The sequence below is a fragment of the Perognathus longimembris genome, chromosome 15, assembly GCF_023159225.1.
Source record: "Perognathus longimembris pacificus isolate PPM17 chromosome 15, ASM2315922v1, whole genome shotgun sequence".
In the NCBI taxonomy this organism is placed as follows: domain Eukaryota; kingdom Metazoa; phylum Chordata; class Mammalia; order Rodentia; family Heteromyidae; genus Perognathus; species Perognathus longimembris.
The window spans coordinates 59407343-59420427 of NC_063175.1; the positions used below are offsets into that span (position 1 = coordinate 59407343).

General features: G+C 46.0%; 1 protein-coding gene across 7 annotated transcripts in view; it reads left to right on the forward strand.

Moving 5' to 3' along the window:
- Ctdp1 (CTD phosphatase subunit 1) overlaps positions 1-11489 on the forward strand; it is a 56536-nt gene extending 45047 nt beyond the window's left edge. For 4 of the 7 annotated variants that reach the window (XM_048363059.1, XM_048363060.1, XM_048363055.1 and 1 more), the window contains one exon: positions 10642-11489. In XM_048363059.1, the coding sequence (XP_048219016.1) occupies positions 10642-10665 (24 nt within the window). In that variant the 3' untranslated portion in view covers positions 10666-11489. Of the gene's footprint in view, positions 1-2986; positions 3233-10641 lie in introns of those variants that run through there. The other 3 variants (XM_048363056.1, XM_048363058.1, XM_048363057.1) reach the window with 3 other exon arrangements.
- Positions 11490-13085: the final 1596 nt, after the last annotated feature.

Below are 13085 nucleotides of genomic sequence, written 5' to 3' on the forward strand. Positions count from 1 at the left end.
GCCCTGGTGAGGGAGGCCGCCAAAGGCCCAGGCAAGGGTGGGTAGAAGTTAGACAAGAGGTCAGGTATGGGTTGCTCGGGCCCCTGGCCTGCATCCTGCCAAGTGGGTGGGGAGGTAGGAGATGAGGGAGATGGGAGGCAGAAAGGTCAGTGGGGTCATTGTCAAGGTCTGAATGTCACTGTGGACTCAGGATGGTCATATTCATAGGCAGTAGAAGGTGAGAAGAGAAATCTGCTAGCCAGGCACTCAAGGCATTGTATTCATGAAACCCTGGTTTCTTAATGTGTGATTTAGTTTCAGTGTCTTGGGCAAGTCTAAATGCCCCCTTCCTTCAGTCATTGTATGTGTGGATAGTGGTGGCAGTGCAAGTTTGAGTGGTGTCCTTGGATTTCTCCAAGGACGGCTGATAACACAGGTGGTCCTCAACATGCTTTTCCTGTGTCTGCCTGTGCTGTGGCAATGGCCACAGACTTGTGGTCACCTCTGGCCATTTGGCCTGTAGAGATCATGCCATGGGAGCTTGTGTGCCTTACATGCTCAAGTGTTTGTACAGGTGAAGTCCCACATGTGGACTCACGGTGATACTGTGTGTACAGCCTCAAAGTTGATGTCCCAGTGCTGGTGGGTCAGGTGGGAAAAACTCAGCTCAACATTCTGAGTAACATGCAGTGCCTCTCTAGGTCTGGGAACCACATGTATTCCTCACCCTGTCGGTCTTTTTCACATGACAGAATTATCACATTTCTACTGTGTTGTTCCTCTAGTTTATCATCTTTTCATTCTGTTGACATTTTGCCGTGCAGAGGTCTAGTTATATAGTGACAGTTGTGGCTGTTGTGTGTTCGTAGCCTAAGGATGATCCATGTTTGCTTTGGGTTTGGCTTTTTTCTATATAAATCTTACTAAACTAAGATGTACTTATTTTAGCAAAATAAGACAGGAACTAACTTTTTTATCAAATGCCAACTAATCTTTGGCAATCTGTCAAATAGTGTTCCCCACTGATCTGAAGCAAAAAGTGTATATAGGCCTTTCTTGGGCTTTCTGTCCCTGTTCTCTTGATTTCTGTGTGCTGCTCTTAAGTGGTATATGTGTGCCATCTATTCCAAACAAGATTTTACTTTTAAATGTTTGTAGCTAAACATGCATAAACTCCAAAAGGTCTAGAATGAAAGATACCAGTCCCCTGTCCCCTGTCTCCCACACAGCCTTGTCAGTCCTCCCACCTATAGGGAACCATGTCCCTATTTCCCCTATGAGAACTACAGGCTGAATGCCTGCTGCACACATTTTCACTATTTTTGCATTGTTTCTGTGGAAGAAAAACAGTAAAGTTGGCTCTTCTTTCCTCAATCCTACCAATGCAATAATTTTGGGGTGTAGGTATAGAATTATGCAGCATTTATTTGACAATGATTGTTTTATTGAGTCCAGTAAGGCTACTGTGATTGTATTTCCTAGATTTGCCAGTTACCTCATCTTGTATTTGCTTGGAATTCTTCCTGCCTTTCCCTGTACCCCCTGTTACTGTACTCATTTGGCTCTATGCCACATCTTCCCACATCTGACCCTTCTCTGCCATGGGAATAGCTTCTCCTGATTTTCTGGTATTTCCTCTATTTGCCTCATTTTTCTCCAAGTTTTCTAAGAAAGTATGGAAGCTGGGCACACAGTGGCTTATATCTTTATTCTTAGCTATTCCAGACATCTCAGTTTGAGGCCAGCCAGGCAAAAAGTTACTGAGACCCCTACCTCAACTAACAAGTTGTCACCCCTACGCGGAGGTAGAGAGTTTGCCATCAAAAATCAGCAACAAGCCAAAATAGGAGACCTGTCTAAAAAAATAAAACTAAAGCAAAAGGTGCTGAGTGTAGAGCTTGTGTGGTAGAGCACTTGCCTAGTATAAGCACAGGCCCTGAGTGAGAGATGGGAGGGAGGAAGGGAGGAAGGGAGGGGATGTGGGAATGTACTGCGTGCATGACCATCTCTGAAGCTGTCTTTGTGTTGTGAGTATATCTGGTAGGCAGCAGGAGGCAGAGCAGCTTGAGGCCAGAGGCCTCCACTCACTCCTGGTCTCACTCACGGCTTCTAAAGCTTCTGATCACACCACCTCGTATTTGTTTATTTTAATCTGTAAAACCCCAGATAGCTCATCCAAGAAAGTTTAAGCCAGGCACCAGTAGCTCATGCCTGTAATCCTAGCTACTCAGGAGGCCGAGATCTGAGGTTCAGGGTTCAAGGCCAGCCCAGGCAGGAAAGTCTGTGAGACTCTTTATCTCCAGTTAACCACCAGAAACTAGAAGTGGTGCTGTGGCTCACTATCCTTGAGCTGAAGAGCTCAGGGACAGTGCACAGGCCCAGAGTTCAAGCCCCACAACTGACAGAAAGAAAGAAAAAGAGAGAGAAGAAGAAAGTAAGTTTTTTCTCAGCTCAGCCTGGTCGGGCCTCAGTTTACAGAGGACTGTGTACATGTCCTGAGTGCCTGATTTAGAACTTGATTTCCAGAGCCTTCTCTTACCCCATCCATGTCAAGGGCCTTTTACTCACCCTTGTGCTGTCCTGGTGTGTTCTCTCTGACAGCAGAGTCAACAAGCACTAAAACCTGGAGTAAGTAAGCCCAGGCGAAGCATAGGATGGTGCCCATTGTAAAGCACTCAGTATCTTGCATGTGATTATTTCTTTTTACCAGCTGGGTTCACTTCCCTGTCTGGCCTGGCTCTTGGACTGTTCTGCTGGTAAAGAACAGCAGTTCAGAAAGCACATGGCTGATTCACACAGCCCAGTTTCTGCCGTGGCTAAATGAAATTCATAGCAATATAGGACAGCAATTAGAAAAGAACCTTGGCTTTTGGGCTGGAGGGGGACAGCGATGATGTGTCCAGAGGGAGCAGTAGGCTGGTGAGGTTCTGGTCCCAGCTCTGCTGCTTGCTCACTGGGCTCACCAAATCACCAACTGCTCTGCATCTGCTCTGCATCTCCATTTCAGCACCGCGTGGTGAGAGCAAGTCAGCCTCCAGCCTAGAAGTTGTCCAAGTTGTCGTGAGTGCTCTCAGCAAATCCACCCGGTGTGGCCAGAAGAGCTCGGGTGCAGCTGGCCTGGGCTGTGGAGTCGGACACAGGAGTCGTGGGGCATTGAAGATCAAGCGGCCCCTGGGCGTGCCCAGCCATGGTTGGATTTACAGTGATCAGGCCTGTCGGTTCACTGGCCCCTCTGCAAGGAGAGGTCACTGCTGTCAGTGCTGTTTGACTTTGTTGTATGCAGTTAGCGCTGGTGATTTTTATAACTTGAGATTAGAAGAGCAAAGCATTCCACAAGCTGTGGCAGACCCTGTTTGTTTTATGCAGATGTTTGTAGAGCTCTCCCTCCTGAACTTTGTTCCTTACGCCCAAGACCCAAACTATCCATGGTAGTTCTCACAGAGAAGCCACACAGAACAAGCTCTGCCACCATGCCCCCTCACACCTGGGCATGCAGGAGGGCGCAGAGGCATGCATGCTTCTGTGCATAGCCTGTCAACTGTGGACTTTGAGCTTCTCTAGCTGAGAAAGCTAGAGAACATGGTTTTTTGATTTAGCTTTTTTCCATTCATGGATAATAGGACTAGAAGATTTTTTGAAAATTTTCAAGTAATACTATATTTGAAATTAAGTAAAATATGTTTTGAGTTTTTTGCTTGAACATACAGGACATTTGGGTTTCATAAACCTTCCCTCTCTGTGTGTGGCATGCATCCTGTGACAGAAATTTGGTCTTTGATGCCGTCTGTGGTCGGCAATAGATCCAGCCCACTGTTCTACAGAACTGTAGTGCTTCTTGAACATGGAAATATCTCCAACAGAAGTGGGGAGGGAGAGTATACTCTTACTTGTCTACCCAGATGTGATTCTTTTTTCGGATTAACAAACTAAAGCACATAGTCCTTTCACTCCCTTTGCCTATCTCTTCAGATGAAATGCCAAACTTTTATACTTAAAAAATGTCTGCCACACAGTTATAGCACCTGTACTACCATTTCTCAATGATTCTGGGAACAGTGTAGCACACAGGTACAGTCTGCCACATGGACCTCACCTTTTTGAGCAAGTGGTTTTCCTGTAACTTATTGGTGGCAGGTGAATCATGGCTGGCAGAAGGCACCTTTGAAATACAACATAGTCTTCCCCATGACAGTCTTAGAGTTTGTAGAGAAGTGAAAGCAACAGTGTAACTCCTCCCACAGGTTCCACTCAGGCATCCTCTTGAGGGTGTGTGTTCATCAGACAGCCAGGACAGCTGGGGCCATCCAGGTCTGCTGTCTCTCTCAGGAGGAGAATATTAGTCCCAACTCCTACATGTAGACACACCCCACCAAATAAAGACATGTAAAATGTTGTGTTAACCATGATGATTAACTTGGAAAGATAGTTCTTTTTTTTGTTTTGTTTTGTCTCTCTTTTTGCCGGTCCTGGGGCTTGAACTTTGGGCCTTGGTGCTGTACCTGAGCCTTTTGGCTCAAGGCTAGCTAGTGATCTACCACTTGAGCCACAGCACCATTTCCACCTTTTTCTGAGTAGTTTATTGGAAAGTTTAATGGACTTTCTTGCCCAGGCTGGTTTCAAACCTTGATCCTCAGAGCTCAGCATCCTGAGTAGCTATAATTGCAGGCATGAGCCACCAATTCCCAGTGGAAAGATATTCTTTAGAAGACTGAATGCTTCATAAACTTTTGACTAAATACTTCCTGAATTGCATCTGAAAGCTTGCTAAATTTGATGGAAAACATTGATTTGTGTATCTCAGTAACTTCAAATACTACAAGTAGGTAGACACAGAAAAATATTGTAAAAATATTGAAAGTCAAAGGTAAGAAGAGAGTCTGGAGGCAGCAAGAGACCTTCTACCTGGTCTTGGGACCCAGGAAGAAGCCTTCTGGGAAGTAGAGCTGGGTGGCAGAGGCCCATGGGTTGCCCATATCCATTTCCTTTCAGAGGTGAGCACAGGCTCTCATAATATACCAAGGATCTCTTCCCAGTAGTGTGAACACTGTCATGGTGAGAGCTGCAGCTCTGTGGTGGTGTGAACCCAGAAGACAAGAGAGCCCCATCATGGAGCCTGTCCTCTCAGGTGCTTCCCTCCTGTACTCCCTCTCCTAAATTACTGTGTAAAAGTATGTGCGCATAGCTACTGCTGGCCCATAATGGGCTGAAATGTGCTTGCCAGTAGCAGCACAGAAGAGGCAGGTAGGGACAAAATAGTGTAAGGAAATGGCAGTAGGCAGTACAGAGCCCACAGAGAGAGATGCCAGAATAGGCAGATACAAATGTGTGTCAGACACAAATCAAGTACTAACTACAGCAGTGTATGGTTGGCTTTATAGCCAGTGGGAGGGGCTAGAGCAGTACAGAAATTAGGCAAGTAGAACCTGAGCAGTAACAAACAGAACTTCAAAACTATTAAGTGAGGAAAGCCATTAAGGAACTAAAATGTCACATCAGAAAGTATTTATACTGCACAAGAGAGCATACAAGAGAACAGAGGAGCATAGAAAGCAGATACAGATGAAAAATGTGGGCCTGAGGTTTCAGACTGTGAGTGCCTCAAGTCTTACCAAAGGCATGCAGTCTGATGGACTGAGCCACCTAACTCCCACTTGCACAAAACAGGCTTCACACAGGCTGAAGGCAGCAATACCCAGGATCCATAAGTGTCACAGGAGGAGCATAAGTGTCACAGGAGGTCCCGAAAGACCTTCCACTGTGACTAGGCCAGCCAGTGCTTAGGAGGGAGAGATGGACCACAAGTGAAGGGGAAAGTAGACAACTGGGCAATGACACCAGAGCTTTTGTACCCAGTTTCAAAAATGGAGGACACAAGGGAACGAAGTGGACCGTACAGCACAGCAGGCAGCCAGACCCCACAGGTCTTCACAGACATGGCTGAGAGTAGCAGACCCAAAATGAATGTCACCGAGAACATTAGCAGCCAAGGCAGCCCTAGGAAAGAACAAGGCTGGAGAACACACACTACCCTTTTTGGAAGCCCAGGGAAGGCTGTGGCGGCCATCAGTGTGATGTTGGCTGCTAGGGTTGGTCCCTGGAAAGGAGTCAGGATCTGTGTTGAGCCAACTTGTAGCTGAACATGTGGCTCCCCCCACAAGGTCTTCAGTGGCACTAGTTAGAACTTGCCCCAGGACTTGCTACATGAAGGTCTGCAGGCTTTTCAGAAGGAGTCATGACAGATGCATCAGAGTAATTGTTTCAGAGAATATATGTTGTGGCTTAATTGGAATCTCAAGATGTACGAGTTCTGGTTCTGTGCCTGCTTCTGTCCTGCCACTGGAACAGACTTCAGAGGATGGGGTATACTTGTTCTTCCTTGTATGGTTCTATTCTGTGTAGAGGATTTAAGTCTGAGACCAGAACTCTTAACTCAGTACCGGATACTTTTTATTCATTGCCAGTGCTCTCCCAACTGAGCCACACCCCCAGCCCTTGAGCCTGAGAGCTTTTACAACTACCTGAACATAGTGTTTTGAAAAAAGATTGCTGAGCGCCATCCCCCCTGACAGCCAGGCTCTTAAGGCAGCCTCTAATAGTGGAGCACAAAGCTCCTCGACATGCCTGAAGCAGCACTTAGTGTATGGTAAGATGCTGCTGCATGAAGACAAGTTTTAATAATTGCTCATCTTTTTTGTTTTGATTTTTTTTTTGTGTTTTGTGAGAAGTAGAAAGGTCTCCCTATGAAGCCAGGCTGGCCTTGAACTTTGCATCCTCCTGCCTTACCCACCCAAGTGCTAAGATTGCAGGCATTCTCCATCATATCTGGCTATGATTTCCCATCTTTAAGTGAGACACCTTGGTTTTTCTGTCAGTACATGGAACCATTCTCCTTCTCTGACTCAGTGGTTGTCAGCATGCTGGGGTGTTGGTAGAGAGCCCGCTGAAGGGTCCAGGCTGTATACAGATCCATCTGGTATGGGAACGAAAGCCCACGTGGGGCTCAAGCAGGGATTATCTTCTTGTCCATCGCACTAGAGTGGAATGTGGAAGGAGGTACTGGTTGCCATAAGCCACACAGTATCCTGTCCCTCAGATCTTGACACTTGCAATATATAGACAAGAGAGCCCCCCTCCTTCCCACCAAAGGAACCAGTCAACTTGATCTCCTCATGGCAGGTTCGTCCTGTGACTTGTTCCATTGTGTCTGACATTTGGACCTGTCAGATGCTGACCCTGTGGCTATAGCTTTGTCTTCCTTTCTGAAGAGAGACACTAGGGGCTGGGCTCAGTTCATCATGAAAGGGATGGGTGCCCGCCACCAGTCCAGTCTGGTCCTTCAGCATGCACAGACCTATCACAACCAGACCTGGACCCCATACACTGCTGTTTTTTTTCTTTTTGCCAGACTACACAGATTGTGACCAGCAATTTGAAAAATGCGTGCTTCGTAGACTGTTGATGCTCATTGATTAGATGGTTATGTAGGACAGACAACGTGTAGGTTTGTTAAAACACTGTAGCTCTTTGTTGTTTTGGATAGTAAGTTTTAGGCATAATCGGTGTCCAGAAATAATACTGTGTTCTGAGAACTAAAACATTTGTGAGGAAATTTACATATATTATTCATATTTATGCTCTTGCTTTATTCCACATTGAACTGGATATGATTTTTCAAGCTTCAGATTTTTCCAAAATTAAATCTGTTAATGTTTCTCTATGGAGTTGTAGAGCTGGTTGTTAAAGCAAAATATAAATATTTCATGTTAGGCTAAGCTGGTACCTATTATAGGTATATATTAACATGGCCCACAGCTGTTTCTAATTTCTGAGGTAATTTTTAATACTAAAATGTAATCATAACTTTAAGTATGCTCCAAACATTATTTAATCAAGAATGAAGACTGTGTGTTCTCAGCGAAGCTTTCCTGCTCTCATTTCACAAGAAGGGCAGAAAGGCTAGGACTAGGACTAAGGCGTGGGCATGGTGGTGCATACCTATAATTCTAGAACTTTCTGAGTTTAAGGACAGCTGGCTTACATAGTGAGCCTTTGTCTCCTAAAAAGAAATGGGGTGGTATGGCCCTTGGCATTAGGGGTTAACCCCAGCGCCCTGGACCTGCTGGCTCTCTCCAACCCTTCTCCCTGTGGACCTCTTGTTTCCTAAGGCATCCCTTATTCCCCCTGACCCTCCATTGTCATCTGTCCCTTTTCTCTGGACCTGCCATCCCACTGTGCCCTTTTCCTGTAAACCTATCATCCTCTCCCCCACCCCATCACCCTTGTGACTCTGACATCCCTGCCAAAGACATTCTGCTTCCTGTTTCCTTGGAGTTAGCACCGTGAATTCCCACCTCATACACATGTCCTCATGCAGAGCCCTGTGTTTTCTAAACGTCATGGGTTTGCCTGGTTTGTTCTTGGCCTGCTCCACCCCATTCCTACAGCTTCATTCGTTGGGAAGCATGAAAATTAGAAGAGGTATTTTGGAGTGTAGGTGAGAATTTAAGTTCCACAAGAACAAATAGTACCACTTACTAAAAACACATTCTGGAGTCTGGTGTGTGTCATGCTTACCCTTGTCCTGCATCTAGGTCATCACCATCTGTTTGCTGCAGCCCTAAGATCTGTCATGCACCCCTCCCTTCTAGGGCCTTCACACGTTAGTGTCCTGCACAGTCAGCGGACACTGCTAGACCTATCTCCAAAGACCATCTGCGTTCTCCCCCAGGGGTCCAGTACCTGCTCCCACACCCAGCACTGGCAGCCAGGGTTGTGATGCCTACTGATGAGCCTGATGTGCACCCCCTCTACCTTTTCAAGCTTACTGTCTGTCTGGGAGATTTCGTTTGCTTTGTTCTGCTTAGAGAGTGTTTCTCTGAGTTGTATTGCCATCTGTCTGGGAATTCTAGTGTTTACAACTTTTGTGGTCTGTTTTACTAAACAAATACTCATTTTTAAATGCCAGATACAGCTTTTGGGGTGGTTTCTTCTTTTGCTTCAAAATGCAGATTTCTTTGAATCATAGGTGTTTTGTGTATATTTGAGTCATAAGTATTTGTGTGTATATTTCTGTAGTTTTCCAGTTTTCTTTCCTACAAATAGTGCTACAGCAGCTAAATACAGAAATTCACTCAGATTACAAGCTGGCAACTTTGTCTCACACCTGTCATCCTAACTACTCAGGAAGCTGAGATTGATGATTGTGGTGTAAGGCCAGCCCAAGCAGGAATATCTGTGAAACTTACATCCAGAAAGCCATAAGTAGATCTGTAGCTCAACTGGTAGAGCACTAGGCTTGAGCATAAAAAAGCTCAAGGACAGCACTAGGCCCTGAGTTCAAGCCCCAGTTCCAGCACACACACACACACACGCGCGCGCACACACACACACACACACACACACACGAACTTAACCTAGGAGAAAATCTTTGTGACTATGTGATACACAGTGAGTTTGAGTTTTTGGTCATAATACTAAGAGTACAGGCCATAAAACAAAAGATAACATTTAGGGCTGGGAATATGGCCTAGTGGCAAGAGTGCTTGCCTCCTACACATGAAGCTCTGGGTTTGATTCCCCAGCACCACATATATGGAAAATGGCCAGAAGGGGCGCTGTGGCTCAGGTGGCAGAGTGCTAACCTTGAGCGGGAAGAAGCCAGGGACGGTGCTCAGGCCCTGAGTCCAAGGCCCAGGACTGGCCAAAAAAAAAAAGATAACATTTACTTGTCCTAAAAGGCTGTTAAAAAAAAATGAAAGACCATCCACAAAGTAGGAGGAAATGTGCAGTAGGTTCCAGTGTTCAGATTCTCTGGAGGCAGAGTTGATACACTGTGCTCAATAAATAACATACAGAGGTACTCACTGCTTATATGAAGAGCCGGTAGTTGTTTTATCTCATTTACTAGAGTGATTTTTGAGAACTGCCTGAGGAAATGGAATTTTAAAACAAGTTAACCTTTTGGCCACACTTGTCTAGGCTGGCTTTTATTTTCCACTCACTGACCTAACTGAGCAGCCATGCCAACAGAGTCCACTGATAGTGTGGGGCTTTTGATTAGTTACTAGGCTTAAAATTGGGCTATTCTATCTGGCAGTCCAACTCTGATAATGTTTGGAACTTTCGGTAGCAAAGAAAGGTAGTTTGTGTCAGCTCTGTTTGGAAAATGATACCAACACATATGACTAATGGCAGAGGCTTTGCAGTTCTTCAGTTTCTCTGCTGCTTGAGATAGAGGTTTGTGTTTTTTTTTTTCTAGTTAGCTACTGTCCACAGTAGCTTGGGGTGGAGACCTGAAACCTTGTGCCATCGTGTGCTGGTCCCCATCTTCCACCCTGACAAGCCTTTCCCACCTACAGTCTGGGCACATCACTGAGTGTGGTCACACTCTTGCTCTTCTAGCCGTATTTTCCTTTGTTGTGACTGCTAGCATTATAATGTTAAAAATCTCATGCCCTTGTGTATGCTTAAAGGTTGAGGTGGTCTCTGCCTGCACACTAAGCCCTCTGTCGTCCACTACACCCTCTGATGTGGGTGATTGACCCTCTGATTGACCCCAACGTGCTCCTTGCATTGAGTCCAGACTCAATCAGAAAATGACAGTGCTGAGATCCAGGCTTGCCCACAGCCAGCGGTTCATAGTGGTTTTGCTTCTCTTTTCAGAGGCCACAAGAGGAAGCTGAATGAGGAGGATGCTGCAAGTGAGTCCAGCAAGGAATCCAGCAACGATGACGAGGAAGGCAGTAGCTCAGAGGCAGACGAGATGGCCGCAGCGCTTGAGGCTGAGCTGAACGACCTCATGTGATGGGCCTGCAGAATTAGCCACCTCACCCTGTGCCAGCCCACGGCTCAGGTCCCTTTTCTCCAGAAAGATGTATATTTTGCAGAGCTCCACAAACAGAAACACATTATTTTGCAGAAATAGGTGTTTTTAAGAAGTTTAACTATAGGAAAGTCTACTTTTTTAAGTGACAGAGTGTTACAAGGGGGTCGGTGTGCTACACCAAAGAGCTCAGCAGAGCCTTGCTCAGCACGATGGTATGCAGTTTGTTGTTGCATAGTAAGGGTTTGGGGAGTTCCCTTTAAATGCCACAGTGTATGATTCCTGGTGAAGGCACTGGGGACCGGACAAGACTTATTAGAATAATGTAGCAAGAACCTGGCATCTTGTCCTGCTTTCTTATTACTGAAGCTATAGAATTTTGAAGGATTTTTAAATGAAGCAGAGCAATGTGCATTTGTACAGAAAGAACATCAAGGGCAGGCCTACAAGGCCCAGCCTCCCTCCAGTCCTTCCAGGACCCTCAGGTGAGCTGAGGCTTCCTCGTGGCTCCCAGCAGCCTGGGCTACCAGCAACAATGACCTTCCACCTTGGGTGACGTGATGAGATGTGGCCTCCCTATTCTTGGGTGGCTTTGTGCTTTAAGAGATCTGATGTAAAGTTTTTGTATATTTCATATTTGACCCACCAAGCAGATTCTTCTTTCATTTAATAAAGATCCTTTTTGTAAGTTCTCTTCTCCAGTGCATTATAGCAGTGGGCAGGCCACCCCTCTAGGTCCTTTCTTGCCTAGTATCCAGCTCAGGAGCTGGACATCATATTGTATGAGCTGACTATATCTGAGCAAGTTTCTTTTCAGAACTTGCAGAAGAGAAAAACATACATAAAAGATTTGTTTGAGAAATTTGCACAGAACACATGATCAAGCTCACTCCATTGGCTTCCCATTATTGGGGGCAGTTTTTTAAGAGATCTTATGACAACAGTAGTGGCACAGAGAGTCATTGTTATTTCCAGTTATTAAATAGATGAACAAATGGCCCTGGCCCAGTGCTTGTGGCTACAAGAGCATATTTGTTAGAGGGCGTGGCCGCCAAACCACTCAGCATGCACCATCACTGAGGAGAGTCAAAGTCAGCATGTGGCCCTTCACAGTTGGTGCATCCATCGTGTTTTCTGCAGAGCCTCTCCCAGTCTTCCCCTCCAGGAGCCTGATCTCATTAAGCTGTAGGTAATAAGGGAAGAAGTCCACTGTGGGTTCCCAATGCCATAGCCAGTATCCTGGATTTATCATGGGATGAAGTACACTGGGGCGTCATCTTGGGTGAATGACTTTTTCCCCCGCTGGTCCTGGGGCTTGAACTCAGGGCCTGGGTGCTTGTCCCTGAGCTCCATTTGCCCATGGCTAGCACTCTACCACTCGAGCCACAGCACCACTTACAGCTTTTCTGTGATTACTTGGAGATAAGAGTCTTCTGGGCTTTCCTACCTGGGCTGGCTTAGAACCACAATCCTCAGAATTCAGCCTCTTGAGTAGCTAGGATTATAGGCATGAGTGCCTGGCTATGAACAACTTTTTAAAAGACATTGGTTTGTATGTTTTTTAGTTTTTTTTTCCTCTCTTTGATTTGAACTCAGGGCCTCACTGAATAAGCACTCTACCTCGAGTCATAACTTAACCAGTTTTTGTTTTGTTGCTTTTAATTTTTCCAATAAGGATCTTGTGCTTTTTACCCCCCAGGCCAGCTGCCCATGGTCTTCCTGCCTCTGACTCCCAAGTAGCTGGGGATTACAACTATGTGCCACACTGCCTGGCTCCTAAAGACATCATCCTTGAAATAGTACTTCAGGTTTTTCTGCTTTCTTTTCTGGGCTAGCCACCACAGTGATAGCCAAGGATTAGGCCAAGGCTATGTATTACCCACTCCTTTGAGCCACCCATGACAGAATCACAATCCTGATGTGCTCACTGTCGTGTATCAACTCCCTTTGTGAGATGTGGGTAGAGCTGCATGTATAGCTAGACTGCCAGATGCCCAGATCCTCCTCCTGGGATCTTGCTTTACTCTGTGCTGCTTCCTTCAAGCCTCCCCTGCCGCACAGCTAGGGTGTTCATAGCCCACCTGCTCACCTGATTGAGGTGGGCAGGGAGGAGACCTATAAGACTGGGCACTGAGTATAGCAACTGGCAGGCAGTTGGGCAGGCAGAGATGCAAGGCCCCACTGCTGAAGTGTTTATACTCTTCAGTAGCACTAATCAAAATCTCTGTTTTCCAGTCAGAATCTTACCTGTGAAACAAAAGCATAAAGGCCCTGGTGCTGGATC